This window comes from Rousettus aegyptiacus, unplaced genomic scaffold, assembly GCF_014176215.1.
Source record: "Rousettus aegyptiacus isolate mRouAeg1 unplaced genomic scaffold, mRouAeg1.p scaffold_m13_p_4, whole genome shotgun sequence".
NCBI lineage: Eukaryota > Metazoa > Chordata > Mammalia > Chiroptera > Pteropodidae > Rousettus > Rousettus aegyptiacus.
In genome coordinates, this window is record NW_023416307.1 from 34,744,174 (window position 1) to 34,763,990 (window position 19,817).

General features: G+C 32.3%; 1 protein-coding gene across 2 annotated transcripts in view; it reads left to right on the top strand.

Moving 5' to 3' along the window:
* The window catches only part of NAALADL2 (N-acetylated alpha-linked acidic dipeptidase like 2), a 798,563-nt gene that overhangs the window by 750,732 nt on the left and 28,014 nt on the right, over positions 1-19,817 (top strand). For both annotated transcript variants that reach the window (XM_016156514.2, XM_016156436.2), the window contains exons 12-13: positions 82-175; positions 13,766-13,964. In XM_016156514.2, coding sequence (XP_016012000.2) covers positions 82-175; positions 13,766-13,964 — 293 coding nt within the window. The remainder of the gene's footprint in view (positions 1-81; positions 176-13,765; positions 13,965-19,817) is intronic.

Genomic DNA, 19,817 nt, shown 5'->3' on the forward strand with positions numbered 1-19,817 from the left:
TGAATGTACAAAATGATGAAAAGCAAACACATAAAAACCCTTAAAACTGAATGCTAGCATTTCATCTTCTTGTTCTTTCAGCTTTCAGGAGAAGTGATTTTACAAATTGCCAACGAACCAGTTCTGCCCTTTAATGCTCTCGATATAGCAATAGAAGTTCAAAACAGCCTTAAAGGTAATTTTTCTTTGAATTATAGTAATTTTAGCAAATGAAAAATTGTTAATGTATAATTTTAACAAGAAATGGATAAAATTATCTACTGTACTAGCTATGACAATTCAGACACTCCTTTTCTATAGAGGATTATCATGAGAAAGGCTTAGAAGAATTTCAGCTGCCATTTTAACAAGAATTAGTTGTGCTTATGTGCAAGCATCAGGTAACATATCAGATTTTAGACAACATTCTACCTACTATCTTTTATCAAAGAGATTTATAATTTCAAGCTTTCATTATTATTTACAAGTTTCATATGGAAAAATACAGTTCAGGGATTTGGTTTTTTAACACTCATATCAAACATTTAGTCAGTTCAAATAAGACTGACCTAGAATTTTCTTGAAGATTGGTGTCTATGAGGTATGGGCCCACTCCATTTCTGAAATGTTGGCTCATCCTAGATTAAGGATGACAAGGAGGTTTGCGATAGTCTCCATTTCCATTCCTTCAGATATGAATATATATCTTTCTGCAGAATTCTGATACAACCCTAATAATTACTTCATTTCCCCATAATCTACATATAAATCTTTCAATTAGGCATATAATTTGTCTTCATTAACCAGCTACAAAGATCAGAATTATAATTAAAGAATGCACCCTCTTCCTTCTCTTTGAGTTACACATTTTACTAACAGATCTTTAATGAGTCACTTGTAGACATATACTTTTTAATACAGAAGCCGATATTTTAACTATAGTAATCCTTGGAAAGTGTATCATTCTAAAGAGCCAAATATTTCCGGTATCTGAAAGTTTAATACTTTTTTTGTTTGTTTTTGACTACCTGGATTACTTCTTAACCCAGAGAATACAGCACAATCACCCCACCCCAGTGATATTTATGATTTATATTTTAGTGGCTGTAAACCATGAGCGCAGCAGCAATTGAGCTGTTGTTTAGGGCTATTTGCTTCATATTGAACGGCCTCATATCGCTCAACTTTAGTATATTTAATTCAGTCTCTACATAGCTGTCTTCTTTCAACTTTTGTCAAGCTTCTATCTCACTATTGTTAGTGTGACTGCCTGTACCAGTCACTCTGTTCTCCACTTCTGATTTACTATTTCTAGAATATTTTGGCCTTAGACACTGAGTCAACAAATATATAACATTTTTCAAAATAAGAACAGAACTGGTATTAATAAAGGACTATAAAGTTCTGTGAATATTAAGTATTATTTTTTCTGTAAGGACTTTTTTAAGCATCCATTTTATTTGTTCTGTAAACTGTTTTGCTTTTCCTTTAATTCTAATTTTTACATTTAAGAAAATTTAGTTGGTACTATGTATAATACTTAAAGTTTTCAAAGAACAAAAAGATTATTATTAATATAACAAAGATTTGTCCATCTATAAAATAATTCATCTATGACTGTTATGTATAGGAAGGAGACTTAAACAGTATACTGCAAAATACTAACATTACATGATAGAATTATAAACAAATGTACAAGTTTTTAGGAATCCAAATGTTCTATGATAAATGCATATTACATTTGTAATAAAAATGAGTTTTTTAATTTAAAGAAATAAAATCAGCAAAAACAAAAGTATTAGCACTATTATCACTTTAAATGCCAAGTTCTATTAGTTTTTTTTAAATGATTGGATTTGTTTTTAAAAATTCATAAACACAATATTTAAGCATTATAATTACTATATGAACATTTTAAGTAACATAAACTACATGTGAAGGATAAGTAACGTCCTAATGGATCATTGTTAGAATTATAATATTACTCAGATTTTTGTGGATACTTAGGGGTCCCTTTCAAAATCCAGATAAAGCATGATCTCTCTCCCTTGAAAATTACATATGTACAAAAAAATTGCATTTATTTTCCCTTGACTTTACAGGACCTCCTGAACCCATTTATGCATTCATTTAACAAAATTTTTTGAGCATTCACTCTGCCTGGTATAGTTCTCTGACCAAACAAACAAACAAACAAAAACAGAAAATCAAAACAAACAAACATTCAGCAACTTAAAAACATATACGGCAAAATTAAACTCCCTGCATCTGAGAAATATATATATATATATATATATATATATATATATATATATATATATATAATCGACCAAACAAACAAAAACAGAAAATCAAAACAAACAAACATTCAGCACCTAAAAAACACATACGGCAAAATTAAACTCCCTGCATCTGAGAAACATATATATAATCGAACAAAATTGACATGTCAAAGCAATTTTTAAGTTAGCATTATGCTCAAATTATTTTTAATATAATCACTTTGGAACAAATTTGCATTCTCCATATAACTGTTATAGCAGAACTGACTGCAATTGTACCCAGAGTACAAAGGAGAGATATGGTCTGGGAATATAAATTTAGGAGTTGTCCCAAATGAGATATCTAAGAGGTTGAGTGTAGATAAAGGACAGAAAAGGTATAAGATTTGGGAGGCACTCATAAATTTAGAAACTGGGCAAAAAGGTGGAGTCAGAAAAGGAGACTGAGGAGGAGTGACTAAAAAGTAAGAGAAAAACAAAGAGAACATGATATTATGAAACTGAGTAAATAAAGTCTTTCAAAGAGGAGAGAGTGATTCACTGTGTTAAATACTGTTGATAGATCAAGAAAAGTGAAGACTGAGAATTGACCACTAGATTTAGCAATTAAGATGTCACCGGTGATCTTAACAATAATTTTAGTGAAGTGGTAGAAGAAAAAGCCTGATTAGAGGGGTTCCAAAAAGAATGGGAGGTGATAAATGAGATGTGAAGACACATGGTGTTAGGTAGTAAATATGGAGTTGAAAAGGATAGGCATGGTTTTTAAAGGGAATGATTCTACAGAGAATCAATATTTGATCAAAAAAAAAAAAAGTGAACAGAGAATGTTGGCTGATTTCTTGACTAAAAACAATATAAGGGTGGAAGACTTTGCCTTAGTTATCAATATAGCAGTTCATTCATAAAAATGTGAAAGAAGGGAGAGCATATGGCAGTTATGTAAATGTGGTGGTTAGAAATCTTAGCAAGTCCTTTTAAATTGGAAAAATAATTTTAAAAAAGTTTTTTAGAAGGGCCAGAGAGGAAATGAACTATAATAATAATTGTTTTGGGCAACATTAAGATCTCAGAAAAAAATATATTTTAAATGAGATAATTGAGCATAATTATATTTTTTCCTGCCTTCAGATGGAGATTCAGGTACAGAAACAGACAAGGATGGATCGAATCAGAGCTGGGGCTTTGCTAAGAGAGGGACAATGAACTAGATAAGATAAAGGAAATAGAGTGGTATGCAAAGGAGTGCTCATAGTGATGGCCCAAAGGAGCTAAACTGGGTATGGAATAAAATGAGTATCTGAAGGGAATGAGAGTGAGCGAAAAGGAAGGAAGATGAAAAGACTTTATTTTGGCATAAGATCAAAATATTGAGAGTGGGTGAACTAAAAAGACTTATTTTCCACTGGAAAGGAAATGAGATTGTTGAAAATGTGGTTCTGTAAAGAGTGTAGATAGTGGTAATGGCAGTGTCTTAGCTGCATATGACCATGGGCGTATGGTAGCTGTCATGAAAAAAAAAAAAAAAAAAAGAAAAGAGAAGCCAGAATATGTTTATATGGATATTGAAATTAACAAGAATTTAAGACAGTTTAAGACAGGAGTAATTCTTGTAAGAGAGAGTAAGTGGACTATAAGCTAAAATTTTCAGAGAATGAGCAGTGACCTAGAGATACTTCATATTGTTTTTCTAAGGCCAGTGGTAGAATGGGTGTGGGAGAAAAATAACCACTGCCTGAGAGGGCTGCCGTGGAAGCAGTGTCATTAGGAGAGAGCCAGGTTCCAATTAAAGCGACCAAGTAAAGGAAATATTCTCAGAATAAACCGAGTTAATGATCCTTTCTCTAATAGTTGTATCTAAAAGTGTGTCAACACAGTGGGGAGGAACCTGCATTTATTCCACAAAAATTTCTACTGCGGGTCAGATACCACTAAGTATATGTTAACCTCTCCCTAAAATCCAAGATTCTCAGTGGAGGAGAGGGAACATTTTGGCTTCCTGCTGCTATATTAGACTGCTTCTGCTGTAGGTGAAGAACTTTTTCTTTGGTAACTGGTTGTTTGGTTTTTGAGTTTCTTTTGACATGAAACTCCTTGGGTCTCCCTTTCACTTTCACTCTCCGAAAGATGCAGCCAGACTTAAGATGCACCCAATATGAAAGAAAGAAAGAAAGAAAGAAAGAAAGAGAGAGAGAGAGAGAGAGAGAGAGAGAGAGAGAGAGAGAGAGAGAGAAAGAAAGAAAGAAAGAAAGAAAGAAAGAAAGAAAGAAAGAAAGAAAGAAAGAAAGAAAGAAAGAAAGAGAAAGAGAGAGAGAGAGAGGCAAAAAATGTGTTTATTTTTCTTTTATTTAACCCGAGTATAAATATTTGATCAAACAGATATGATATGTCACCTTTAAGCTATATATTTTTGTATTCTAGTAATCATGATTCAATATTACTTGCTCTGTATCATAGTCAAAGGTTATTCAAATGTTTGCTAAATTGTAGGCAATTTGGTATAGCTGTTCTATTTTGAATACTTTGGTTATAACCTTATTTCTAAAATAGAATACTTTAATATGCTAATGTGCGAATAATGGACAGCAGTTAGCAACAACTAAGTATATATTTTAGTTTCAATTTTGTCTACCATTCTAGACTATTTCATTAGCAAAACAGAATTTCTGTAGCTAAATGAAACATAATTTCCTGCCTAATGCAAGCTTTAATTGTTGATATGTTTTCTTATTTTGTTATAACACTTAATAATGATTAGTCTTCAGTTCTCAATTACAGATTTTTTTTTTTAAAAGTGACCTTCAAGGCTGAACTATAAAATTCCATTTCTCCTTACTGCAGAGTTTAAGTATGAAGGTCTCTGAAACCCAATTGCATTTTCAATGGTGTAATTTTTACCCTTGACAACCGGCCATCTTGTTTATTTATTACACTAGTTTACGGTAGCAGCAGACCATTCTCTATCGTTCTCACAACCACCAGACAGAAGGATAATTTACCAGTGAATAATTTGTTTGAGTTGATTTATTGGATGCTTCTTGAAAGCTCATTTTGACTGAGCGGCCCTGGCTCTTAATATTTGGTCAATGCCAAACATATAATAGTTAGAAATTGAATATTTATATGTGGTGCATGGAGATGTACCATAAACAGTGACTGATAAGATAACTGATATGTTTCAGACATCCTTGTGACAAAAGTTATGTCCAAAAATTTCACATACAAGGCAATAATACTAGTTTGCAAGAGCAGAAGGAAGTGTCACCCTTGAACCTGGAAGCAGACTAAGGAATGAGCACTTAATAAACCTACTAAGTTTACTGTTTCTAACTTTATCTAGTTTTTAATATATAAAACAGTACTTCAAAAATAATTAATGACTATATAATTCTGATGCTTTTTGTTTAATATCTACTATTATCTGCTATTTTCCTTTGTTAGAATTTTGGTTCTTAATTATTTAGCATTATTGTAAAAACTACAAATGACCAAATAAAATAAAACTTATTTTCATTTGATCTGGCTGTGTACACATTTATTTAGTACAAGCCAGAATCAGCAGGAAACATAATTTTGAACTGTGTAGCTTGTTGCTGCCCCCCAATTGTCTTACTAAGTGTAAAATTGTTGTCAGCAGCATTTCCTCCTATTCTTTGGAAAACTGGCAACGCCACTTTGATCTGACTTTGGTTTTATCATTACCTCTGATAATTCATTGGTGTCAACCACTTTCTTTTAGAAGGAAGAATAGTATTTCAAGTTGATGATGCCACTGAGGAAAGTATTCTGTTTTGTTAGATTCATAGTTTCATACTTTCAAACATCACCTTTATTCTTTTCTACAATCAAAAGTGATTAAGACCCACCTAATGTCTTTTTTCTTTTTGAGAAATACAAGATGAATTTCTCAAATGGCAGAATTAAATATGTGCTGTATAAATTGCATGATTCTAGTCCTCGCTCCATCTGTCTCCAGTCTTGGTTTTAATTACCATCAATTCCAACTCTGGACCGGTATACAGATAGTGAAGGATGGGTACATCAAGTACCTGGCCCTGTGCCCTCCCTAACAAATCCAAAGCAGTCCATCATCTAAAATACAAAAAATGTCAAGAACAGATTTTGTTCCCATGGGAATTTTGACTCTTCCTAGTTTTCTAGTGGTTTGACCTGAACTGACATTTCTGGAAGTGACCTTTTTAAATGACAAGGACTTAAACCCAAAGCATTCTCTAAGAACTATCTTAACTTACTTGCTCAAAACTGATAGAGAAAATTGATGAGATTAGCCACCCATTGAGTACAATTTTCTAAAAATATCTTTAGTTTATATTTTTGTAAGAATTCTAATTATATGACCATCTTAAAGATTGCATTTCATTTATTGATATTCTACATCTAATCTCAAAAAAGAATGTGAGACAGCTGGGTCTTAACAAAATAAGGTTGTGTCTACTTTGTCAATGTTTGTCTCCCAAAACTAATTTTTCTTTCTCCCCATTTCTCTTTGAAATCATATTTTTATTGTGTAATGTCCCTTAATTATTATCTTAAGCACATTATCCATTTTGTTTTCTTCAGAATAATACTTTCTTTTCTTTTGTTCGTTTTCTGGCTTTACATTTAGTTGCTATTTATGCAGCTTCCCTTTGTGATCATTATTTCTTTATTCTAAGTATTTCATCCAAATCCTTATAAAGTTTTCTTTTTAGTACTTACATTTTATGTATTGCTACATTAATTAAAATATATTAGTGATATATTTTTCCTACTCTCCCATCTAATGGTTTATTATATCATTTTTTTCTCTAAATGTTATTTTAAGGATAAAACCTTGTGTCAATGACAGGATAATAGTACAGTCCTTATTCTATGAGTGCTGGCTCACTGACAATTTTAAACTTTTTTTTGAGATATTTTAAATTGTAATTTGTAATAGAGCACAGAGTGCCCTTGCCCTCATTGTGATTCATGTTATCCAAATTTTTAAAAAAATTTTTTTCAGTTTCTTGGTTTAGCTAAAACACAATTAAACTCACATGTGTTATTAAATATACAACTTTAACTTTCTGCCTTAGGAGGAAAGTGATAAAAATAAACCACACATGAATTTAATTCATTTAAGAAAGATTTTGCTAACTCTTCTAAAGCAGCCAATAACCAGATCACATAGTTGCAAACATAACACAGTGGCAGCATCTGTGGGCCATAAAAAGAGCCCCTGGTTTAATTTCTGCACCAGTCAGATGGACCCATTCCATGTAATATGTTGAAATTCTTGCTAGATTTTCATCTTCCTTGGCTACCCGTACCACTGGATAAACTTTAGAATACAGGACAATCTTTAGAATGTGCTGCTATTTTTAAAAAGTGGCCCACCTAATTCTTGTAAATGTGACACTTTGGCATCTTTGCAAAAAGTGATTTCTATTGTTTTCAGTTTAGACATAATTATCCACTGTCTTCTGGCATATTTCATGTTTAAATAATATCCTTTTATCTATACATTATAAAATTAATGTTAGATTATTTATCACTAGTACAGTAGCTCCCACATTTCTTTCTATACCTGTATCTTTGTTTATTTAACTTCTTTAAATAACCAGCTAAGATGATTTATTGTGATTCATACTAAAAAAGGCAGGGTGACAAATAGAAAATGTAGGATAACAGAAGACTGTTGTTTCCCTTGGCTGAAATCATATTGGCAATTTCTTTTCTTTTCTTTAGTGATGCCACAAAGTATTTAAAAAATGACGTTAAGTAACATTTTTTCCCCCAAAATAATCTTCTATTCTACTTTTAACCACTGTTTCCTATGGAACATAAATCATACTTTTTCTTGTCACTATAAATCAGTGAAGTCTAAGCTGTGATTGTGCAATTGTTAGCACTTTTAAAATTGTGATAAGCTCATCTATAGAAGAATAGGTTCTGTGAAATGCTATTAAAGTAACAGGCTATGTTTGTTTGATATAAAAATGTCATTTTAGACTATGGCCAATACATTTCACTCTTAATTTAAAATGAAATTGAATGAGTCTTTAATAATATAGTAGACAAATATAAACAAAAGATGTGAAAGTAAAAATAAACTAAAATTTAAAAGTTTTTAGAGTATGAAATTCTGAAGAGAGACTACAATAATGGTTACCGAAATCATTGTTTAAAATAGGACAGTTAAAAACTTATCCAGGAATTTGTAGAACGGACTTAACACACACAGGGTTATACCAAGTTGAAACTCATCAATTTATAAAGTTCCTCAAGATAAGAGGTATTTTGTACAGGTCCCAGATCCTGGCAGGTTAGAATATGTATAGATTCAGTAGGTGTAGTCAGCACTGTAGTTACTGGTCTTACCCAGAAGTCTTAGAGTCCTCATGGATAGGACTTGTATGAAGTAACTCTGAGCTTCTGATCTGCTGTGGGAGGGTGTTTTAGGATCCTGAATCAAAGTTCTGCAGGAAAAACAAGTTTTCTGGGAAGCATTTTGGCACTTTAGGGGTCACTCTACAAAGCCTCAGGTATTTTTCTAAGTGCCTTATGTTTACCTTGACATTTAATCTTACTCTAGCCCTGTGAACGGAGCTAGATATCATTAAGACCAGTCATTTTGATAGTAAAAAACTAGGCCTCTGGATATCAGGGTAGGGAGTGTGTGTGTGTGTGTGTGTGTGTGTGTATGTCTTAGTCTTACTCAGATGCACACATTTAAGTGGTAGGTTTAAGGCTTGAATAAGTCTGTCAGGTTCCAAAGCCCCTGCTCTTTCCACTATACCACACTGCCTCCCAAACTGCCTTGAGGGGAAGATGCTGCAGGTTGGCTACAAGGCAGGAGATTTCCTGGGCAGTAGGAATATGTTTCCTCCAGTATATTTTAAAGCCTCTCCCAAATTGGCTTGCCTTAGATCTCAATGATCATCTAAATATCCACTGACTCTCCTTACTTCCCTCCCTTTCTCATTCTCTTTCTTTCTTGCTTCCTTCCATCCTGCCTTCTTCCTCTTAAATTAATATGAATACAGCTTATAATATCCAGCTCTGTCGTTTCCATAACAAGCCAGAAAAATGAAAGGATGTAAGTTAGAGGTAGATTCAAACTCTAGAAAGGTGAGGGCTGACGGAAGAGAAAGAGAAGACTGATCATGTTGCTGTTTACAAGTGGAACACCTACCTCTATTGCTTTAATGTACATAAATGCCCAGAACTTTCACATGTTCCATTTGAGATGCCCTTCATTTCTGAGCAATTTTGTGATTTGTCTCTCAAGTTGTATTTCTTCCCTGGGATCTATTTAGAATATTCTGATACACAATGAACTCTTCAGTTATCCTTATGGGCATTTATTTCATCTGACACTATTCTCCATTTTTGGATTGTTTCTAACTAGTTTAGAAGCTTGTTAAGTTAGAGATTTAATATTATGTCTCTGTCTCTTTCTCAGTATTTATAGAATAACACACAAAATAGGACTCAATAAATACTTTCTGAAAAAATATTTTTTTTATTTTACGTTGAAATGAAGGAGGAAAAAATACAAACTATTTTTGTTTGAAATGTAGAAGTACATTTCAGTTATCTCTTGACTAATATCAAAGTGATTTCACTAGGTAGTTTCAATTATTTTGTATTATCTTAAGGTTGATTTTTAATATTTATCACAAATCAGTCTGTCCTGCCATGCTGTAAAACCTTATTCATGATTGGTTTTTCACCAGGAGCAAAGATGTAGAAAGATCATTTTTAGAGACAGGCTGTTTAATTACTTTGCCCTTTATGTTATTTCTTTTCTTGTACTTAAAAGGTTTGATATGCCAACCCATGGAAATAAAAAATGCCTCCAGATTTGTAGGTACCACAAAATAAATTGGGACTCTCAATTAAAGTGTATGTAGGAGGAGTATGATACGGTTGCCCAGAGGGTGCCATGTTCTGGAGAAGGTGATAAGAAGCCACATTTCTGAGAATAAAATCATTAGTAAAGCTTTTTGCGTGCCTTAAAAAAAAATAAGTTGTTAGTAATTCATATTTAGTTTTTGTACTCTGGTAACAGTAACTTGCCTTCGCATAGTAATCTTGATACTTAGAAAGTGAAATGACCATTTTCTCCATTTTTTGATACTGTTATTAAGTAATCTGTTCATGATGTGTTGATAATTAAGTAGACAGTGCTCTTCTCTGTTTTTTTTTTCTTTTTTTGATATCGAGTCCTTGGTTTTTAGACTCCATGTATGCATTACTTCAAGATAATTATATTAGCCTTCTCTGAAAGAAATTTCTAGTTCCTGGTACATTTTCTTTGGAGTTATTACTTATTAAACCTAAACTGTTAAGAATGTCAATTAGTTCTCTGCTCTCTGACATTCGCATTGCCTTAAATGAAGTTTTATATATTCTTATTTTATAGGTTATTGGTAGGCCATATTTTAATTCGATTGAGGTTAATTTAACTTATTGTTACCCTAAATTAGCCTTTTTTCTTTTTTCCCTTTGCAACTACTACTGATTACAGCTATTACTGACATATTTATTATATCTCGAATAAAACATTATATAAATTGACATTCATTCAACAAAATTTTTAATAAATGACTACCATACATAAGGTATTGTGCTGTTATTTTATTGAGATATAAAACATATTTTCTGGTCTTGTGGGGTTCTGTTCAGTCAAGGAAAGGAGGGAGACAAGAAAGATAATGACTAAAATATTACAGATGCTACAATGCTGTGATCGAAGTACATAATTCACATGTTGATTCATTAAATGATATGCCAGGAACATTTTTAGGTCCTGGGGAAATGGTAGTGAACAAAAAAGACAAAAGGCTTTTCCCTCGCAGAGCTGACATTCTAGTAGGGATATTAAGGATCATGAAGGAACAATCGTTTGTAGTTATAAAATCCTACATAGAAAAGGTGACATTACTTTCTGGGTCTTATTTGGAGACACAAAAAAGATTTATTGGCACAGAACTAACTATTAAGAATCTTTATAACATCATTTATATATCAGAATAATTGCATGAACATGAAAAGTAAAGCTACTTTTGTATTTGTAACTCCAGACCCTCCAAATAATGCACAGGGTTTGCTGTGGATGGCAGCTCTTTACTATTAGGATCCTTTTCAGATTCAGCCAGTTCCTAAAGCTGTCAATTCTCTAGTCTGTACCACCATAAAAGATAAATTCATTTAAAGCTAAATAAGGTAGAATGGTACAATTTGTCTCACTTGATTCAAGAATAATGTCTTCAATTCTTTGGTGTATGTTACATCAGAACAGATTTTTCTTTCTAAAATGGAAGACTTTCAAGAATGTCAACCTTGTTTTTCTGTTGTTTAGTTTTTCAATTTCAGTATAAACTAAATGTACCTTGTACCTATCCATCTTATTCTTTCCTGTGCCGTGGTGTTCCCTGTAAGTTCTCCATATATTAACTTTGGTGAACCATAATAACTTAAGATAAACCATATTTTTATAAAATAGCATTAGTGTTATTGTTGTTATCTAGGGGGCTAGGTCTTCATAATGAGCAAAAATATCTCATCTCACAACCTCGTTTTGTTTTGAAATCAAACAAGGTAATTAACTAATTTAAAATGCACTATGAAAACATCAAAATGCCAAAACCTGTGAACTTGTACAATTGATTTTATTTATATCATTAATTTCAGTGAATAGAGAGCTACAAAGAGGGCTATCTTTTTTGTAGCCTTCATAAAAACCACTTATCTCTACATAATCTCTACATAGTTTTATTTTGTTATTGGACTGTTTCCATAAGAATATTTTATTAAATCTATTTTGTTTATTCAGTAAACAACTATTGAGAGTCAGAGCTGTGCTGGGCTCTAAAGAAATTGACATGTAAAATAGTCCCCATTGAATAAAGGTGAAAGACAAAAAGATCATTATATTACAAGTTGGTAAATTTATGACAGACATGTATTTCATATATCAGCTATAATTCTAACCTAGTTTTCCTTTTCTTAGCAGATCACCTCTCCACAGTGCTTCTTAAACTTGAAAGTGTATAGAATAATCTGAATACCCTTTTGAAATACATATTCTAGGTTCTACCCCTGGAGAGAGTCAGCAGATTTGGGAATCTGCATTTCCACAAAGATCAGGTGTTTTCAGAGCTGGTAACCCTAGGACTTCACTTGGAGAAAGAGTCCCTTTGTGATCTTTCCCTTTTGCCCAAGACTTCCCCAAGGGTGGGTGCTATAAGGCCTCTTTTCATCTCTATCTGCTTATTTCAATGACATGCTTTCAGGACTGCCTACTAGGCCTATGTTCATTTCATTACTTTGACTTGAAATGTTTCTTTATAGTGATATGCTCACCTTGTTGGAGTCAGTTGTACCTAGTCCCCTGAGAATGACATCACTTACTGTTGCCTCACCAAAGACTGACACTAATGGCGGGTATATCAGGAAGATGAGGAGGAAATGCCCCTGCTATGGCATAATAAAAGAATGCTCTTTAAACAAGGTGTTAAATCACATCAGCCAGGATTGGCCTATGTGTAGGGAAGTACTTACGAGTATTGATAATTTAATCCTCATAACAAATCTATGAAGCAGGCGATTTTCTTATGTCGATTTCACAGATGAGGACGTTGAGGTTCAGCAACTTGCCTGACATCACATAGCTACTAATTGATAGAGCAGAGATTTGAACTCAGGTGGTCTAGCTATGGGATCTGGTGGCTATAATCCACATACTAATGCTGCTTTTCTCTTAGTGGAATGACCTGTGGTCTTTGCTACCACCAATCACATCAGAATTACATCCAGGAAGTTACATAAACAAAGAAACGACAGCAATCAAAAATCATCTCAAAAGCAAAACAAAATAACATAAACATTAGGAAAGTTGTCAATGTATTTTTAAATCAAACATGTATTTTAACTTCAAATTACAGAAATTTTTTCGTAAAAAGAGCCCATGGACTCATAATAACACCTAGTAATATATGTTCTCAGAAAAGAAGATAATTCCTTTTATATATTTTTTTTCCAGAAATACAGGATACTCCATCATGAGCATGAATTTTTGAGTCAGAAAAATAATTCTTCTAATTCTGGCCTGTCGTTTACTTGTTTAATGACCTATGCCAATTTCCTTACTCTAATTCTCAGCTTCTATGAAATAGACATGACAATATGAGATTTGGTGAATATTAAATGAGATCATTATATGAAGGGCTCAGCCTAGTGCTTGGAATGTAGCAGTCTTTAAGCTATCAGTACCTATTTACTGGTATTATTATTAGTCATAATTATTATTATTATTATCATTATTATTACCACCACTACTAATAGTAGTAGTAGTAGTAGTAGTAGTAGTAGTAGTAACAAATTTGATAATTTAGTAGAATATAGTATATTTAAACAGAATGTTGTTGGTAAAATGAATACATCATCATTATAAAATGGTTATTTTATTCCTTTGAGAAAGAGTCTTCTGAGATGAGCTCATTTATCTTCACCAGGTGATCAGCCCAACACCCATCAACTGCTAGCCTTGGCCTCACGCCTGCGGGAGAGTGCTGAACTCTTTCAGTCAGATGAGATGCGTCCTGCTAATGATCCCAAGGAGAGAGTTCCCATCCGTGTCCGAATGCTGAATGACATTCTCCAAGACATGGAGAAGAGCTTCCTGGTAGAGCAAGTGCCACCAGGTTTTTACAGGTAGGATATGCGTCTCAAATTTATATTTTTATACCCCTCAATTAAATTTTTTTAATTTTCATAATATGTACCTACTGTGAACAAAATGCAATTTTTTAATGTAAAACAGTTATTTAGTCTCCTCGCCCAAGGAAAAATTCCAACTGCATAAATATAAAGGAAACTAGTGTAGCGATATCATATAGAAAACAATAATTTTTTTGACGTTACAGTCAATGTCAGTCAAACATGATATGAATACTGAAAAGCCAAATGGAATTAAAGGTTGTATTTGGAGAAATACATTTTCATGAATGAATCAGGATAAACCTATGCTATTCTGTCCTAGTAGGACCAAATCTAGAGCACTGAATTTAATTCACAAAACTACATTTTTAAGAGAGAATAAAATAAGTTTAATATTCAGGAAAGAGTGGGATTTCGATGAATCTTGAAACATCCTGGGAATTAGAGATATTTGGTTGAAGTATCACTATAGACCGACTGTTGAAACATTTAAACATTTTAACAAATATTTTAATAAAACGACTTTTATATGAAAAAGACTCAATTTAGACTCTTAGAGGCTGAGACAAGTACAACATGATTTTGTGTTTGAGATTCCTGATATAGTACAAATTAAACAAAAAGGGAAAATGTAGTTTAAAAGATTATTACATATCTTAAAAATTTAAACTGATTCTTCTATAAAACACAAAATATAAATGTACACATCTTTCTGTGTAAAAGATGCTTATATTATGTGTGTTTGTCTATAACAATTATATATACATATATATGTATGTTCTCTGTATATATATATATATATGCATGTATATATATATATGTAAGTAGGTGTGTCATACTTACATATATATGTTTTTCCATTATGTTTTTAAACCAAATTCACATTTTAAATCATTATTTTATATCATATCATATCTTCTAATACTATTACTCTGTATCATAAATCTTTGGGAAACATTTATTTATTACAATAAGTATTTTTAAGGCACTTTGTATGCTCCATGCACTCTTGTAAGCATTAGAGATGTAGAAGTTGCCTCGACACCTGACATTATATGGTTATAGTCTAGTGGCAGAGATAGGGAAACAGAATGAACAAGGTAATTAAGTAAAATATAGTATATGATGGATATAATAAGTGCTAAAGAGAAAATTTAAACCATATCATTAAATCTAGCATTATTAAAAAGTCTTTATCGGAGTAAATAAATTATATATTTAGAATATGTTAGGTAAGATAATTTTATTTCCTTCATTTTTAATTTGTGAAAATTCAGAAATTAATAAAAATAAAATGTTAAATATATGATTTGTATGTTATGAAATAGTAAACACTTTCCTCATTTGCCTTTCTTGGCACTTGCACTAAGTATAGAACACCTACTTACAGTCTGACTTATATGTCTAGTAAACTTTGTATTACCCCTTCAACAATGTATATGGACTCAATTTACTTTATTATACATTTTAAGTAGAAAAGTAAATATTTGTCTTGCTTTGAGTTAATAATGATTAAGCAAGTGATTTTTATTCCTATTAGTAATATGATTACAGGATACTTGGTGTTCCAATGTGCAAAGAACTGGAAATATTGATTATAATAATGTTCTAATTCATATGGCAAACTTCAGGATGAAATTCTCTGCTTCAATATTTTGGCATTATTTTTAAACTATTACTATAGCTATTGAAAGAATATATGTATGCCATTCGTCTCCTTGGCTCCTTTAATTTTTATAAATTATATATATAATATACATATATAATATATATATACATATACTGGCAGTGCAAATATATTAAAAAGCTTCATTTCGATTTATCTGATTGAACTTTATCTCAAGATTGTCATGAATTTTATTTTATTTCTGAAATATATACCAAATCATCCAACTTCATTTTTTTTCTTGGTAGAGAATTCACATTTTTAAATATAAAAATATTCAAAAATTTCAAAAATGCAATTGACTTTCTTCTCCTAATTTTTATCAGTTCATCTTGTATGGGAAGGAAAATGTTCAAAGTAAAAAGATGGGTATGACAATGATATGCTGTTTAACAAATTGGAAAAACTGATTATTTATAGTGATAATTACACAAAGAAAAGATAAAATTTTTAATTATATTATACCAAAGTACATTTAGTGAACAGAGTTTAATTTTTTAAATGTTAAACAACCTTTAGAGATTGTTAATATTAAATAACCTTTAGTTATTTGTGTAAAAATCTCACTCTTCAACCTGATAGTGTTATGACAATTCTCATCAAATATATAAGAAGTCAAAAGTGGTTTGCTTTTTAAGAAAGTTGTTGACAGAAGTTCACTGTATAAAGTTAAATATCGCATTTGGAATTTTAATCATGTCCCAAAAGATATGGCCTTAACAAAAATAACACTAAACACTGAAATATATTATATTTGGAATATGCAAAGAAATTTCCCCATAATTTGGCATCAGATGATTCAAAAATTTCAAATCCTGTGATATTGTGTCTAAAACTGTCATTCCTATGAATAAACTGTCATTGAACATTGCTCTCTGCAAGCACTGATGGAAACTGGTAATATAAGATTCTTGCCTTCAAGGAATTTAATCTAATTCAACAGGTAAGATATATAAATCATAATTTAAATAAAGTTGCAGAATATTTATGCAAAGTGCCCAATGAATGCTACAGGCGAGTTCTTTTGGGGTTCAATAAAGAAAAAATTATTATCTTGTGGTAGTCGAGAAAGAATATATAGGGAAAGGGAGAAATTTATCTAAGGTTGAGGAAATAAGATGTCCAATAAATTAGGGAGTACTATAGACTGAAGGTTTGTGTCCTCACCAAATCCAAAATTTGTGTGTTCATACCTAATCTTAAATATGATATTTGGAGATGAGGCCTCCTGGAGATGATGAGGTCATTAGGATAGAGCCCTCATAAATGAGATCAGTATCCTGATAAAAGAGACCTTAAGAGAGTTCCTTCACTCCTCCTGCCATGTCAGGCTCCAGCCCTCAATGGACCAGGAGGCAGGCCCTCCAGACACTGAATCTGCCAGGAACTTGCCCTTGGACTACTCAGGCTCCAGAACTGTGAGAAACAAATTTGCGTTGTTTATAAGTCACCCAATCTATAGCATTTTGTCATAACAGCTTAAACTAAGACAGGGAGCATTTCTGGGAGAGAGCAGTATGAAGAAAGATACAAAAGAAAAGTTGCCTGTAATATACTAGAAAACAAGAAGTAGAAATAGAAATAGTCTGAATGGTTATTAGGTTCATGATTATGGCAAGTAGGAAGGAATTAAAATTGTGGAGTCCCTAAAATGCTCTGTTGGATTTCGTGTTTTACACAAAAGAAGCCATGAGAAATCTGTTGTTATCTAATACTCCAGGTAGGGTGCACTGCAGTTGAGAGAGAACAAAAACCTTCAGGAAGATTATGATGTAAGAAAGATATTGAGGGATAAGAAAACAATTTGGAATATTGGTGTCAGTGAAAAACAAAGGGCTGACTTGAGAGAGTGAGTTAAGGAAGAATTAATTAGCTGTTGAGTGGCTATAGAAGTCTTATTTGAGGTTGTTAGGATTCCCCAGGGGCAAGGCAGATGAAACAGGGGTGGTAGAGGAAGATGTCTCCTCTCTGCCCATTTCTCCAGCCAGTTAGTTAAGGCACTCAGCATCTCTGGATCTCCATGTAATTATATCATAATCTGTTGTTAAAGATCGTTTCTGAAGTCCCTTCTAGCTCTAAGAATCTGATTCAATGGACACACACTGTATTAAGACTTGAAGATTTCTTCTAATCCTTAGTAAGTGGAACAAAAAACAACATAATTATAGACACTGACAACATAATGAAAAGCTGCAAAGTGCGCCCAGAGGTGCTGGGCTTGGTAGACAATAGGGAGTAGATCAATCAGGTACCATGTAAGTGAAAGTATGTTGAAAACTACAAAGCATCCAAAAGTATTACTACTGTCAAAATTTGACTCATTACCCCTGAGTAGAAAAGGCATGTATATTCTTAAGAATTATAATTCCTCTCTCTCCTTTATTTGTTATGATTCTAATAGGCACTGCTCTATTACTGATGGGACTGGTCGTGTCTGGATATGAGATCTTGTGGCGTCTGTATTTTGTTATTGGTTCTTTTTAATTCCCTATAGTTATTATTCTACAAAAGCAGATCAAGCAGTCTAACCTAGTACATCTATACATTCTATAATTAAATTTTCCTAAAAAAATATGTATAGACTACTTTTTAGAATAGTTTTAGATTTAGAGGGAAATTGAGCAGAAAATACAAAGTTCCCATATAATCTCTCTCTCTCTCTCTCTCTCTCTCTCTCTCTCTCTCTCACACACACACACACACACACACACACACACACACACACACAGTTTTCCCCTCCCAATACACAGTTCCCCCTATTATTAACCTTTTGCAATAGTATGACATATTTGTTACAATTGATGACCCACTATTGATACATTATTATTAACTAAAGTTCATAGTTAATGTTAGGGTTTAGACTTCATGTTATACATGTTATGAATTTTAACAAACATATAATGACATGTAGTCACCATTACAGTATCATCCAAAATAGTTTCACTGCCCTAAAAATCTGTGCTCTACCTATTCATGTCTCCCTCCCCACTGCCTGAGCTTCTGTCAACCACTGGTCTCCTTACAGTCTCCGTAGTTTTGCTTTTTCCAGAATGTCATATAGTTTGATTCATACTGTATGTAACGTTTTCAGGTTGGCTCTTCACTTAGCAGTATAAATTTGTTTCCTCCATATTAATGTTTTTAATCACTAAATAATGCTCCATTGTATGGATGTACCATAGTTTGTTTATCCATTCACCCATTGAAGGACTTTCAAATTTTGACTATTATTAATAAACTTGCCATATATATATATATGCATATATATATATATATATGCAAGTTTTTATGGGATGTACATTTTTAACTCATGTGGATAAACGCCAAGGAGCGTAATTGTTGAATAATATGGTAAGCCTATATTTAGCTTTGTAAAACAATGCCAAATTGTCTTCCAAACTGTACCATTTTATATTCCCACTTGTAATGTTCCACATCCTCACCAGCATTTGTTGTTGTCAGTGTTCTGGATTTCAGCCATTCTAATAGATGTGTATTGGTATCTCAATTTTTTAATTCGTAATTCTCTAATGACTATCTTTTTATATGCTATTTTCCATCTGCGTATCTTCTTTGATGAGATGACTTTTCAGATATTTTGCCTATTTTTAAAATTGAGTTGTTTTCATATTGTTGAGTTTTAAGAGTTCTTTTTATATTTTGGATGCCAATATTTTATCGGATACTCATGTTACAAATATTTTCTCCTAATTTGTGGCTTGCTTTTTTATTCTCTTAATGGTGCCTTTTGTAGAGAAGAATAATCTTTTAATTGTAATTAAATCTAATTTGTTAAGGGTTTTTTTGTGTGTGTGTGTGTGTGTGTGTGTATGGATTTTTGCAACTGGATGTCTTCTTGTTCCAGCACAATTTGTTGAAAAATCTATCCTTTCTCCAGTGATTTGCTTTCTCTCTTTTACCATACAATACACTTTTTATGTTACCTTTTACAAGCAGCTTGCTTGTCTGTAGTAGAACAACTTTCGGAATTAAGATTGCCATGTAACGATATTATAGAAAGATCACTGGATTGCGATTTATAAAAGTGGGAGTGGGGTTTGAGTAGAAAAATGTGTCTTTTCCTACTTGAATGACTTGAAGCAAGCTAATTAGCATCTCTGCCAGTCAGTTTCTCATCTCTAAAGTAGAAAATCTCAAAAGGCTATTAATGTTAGGATAAA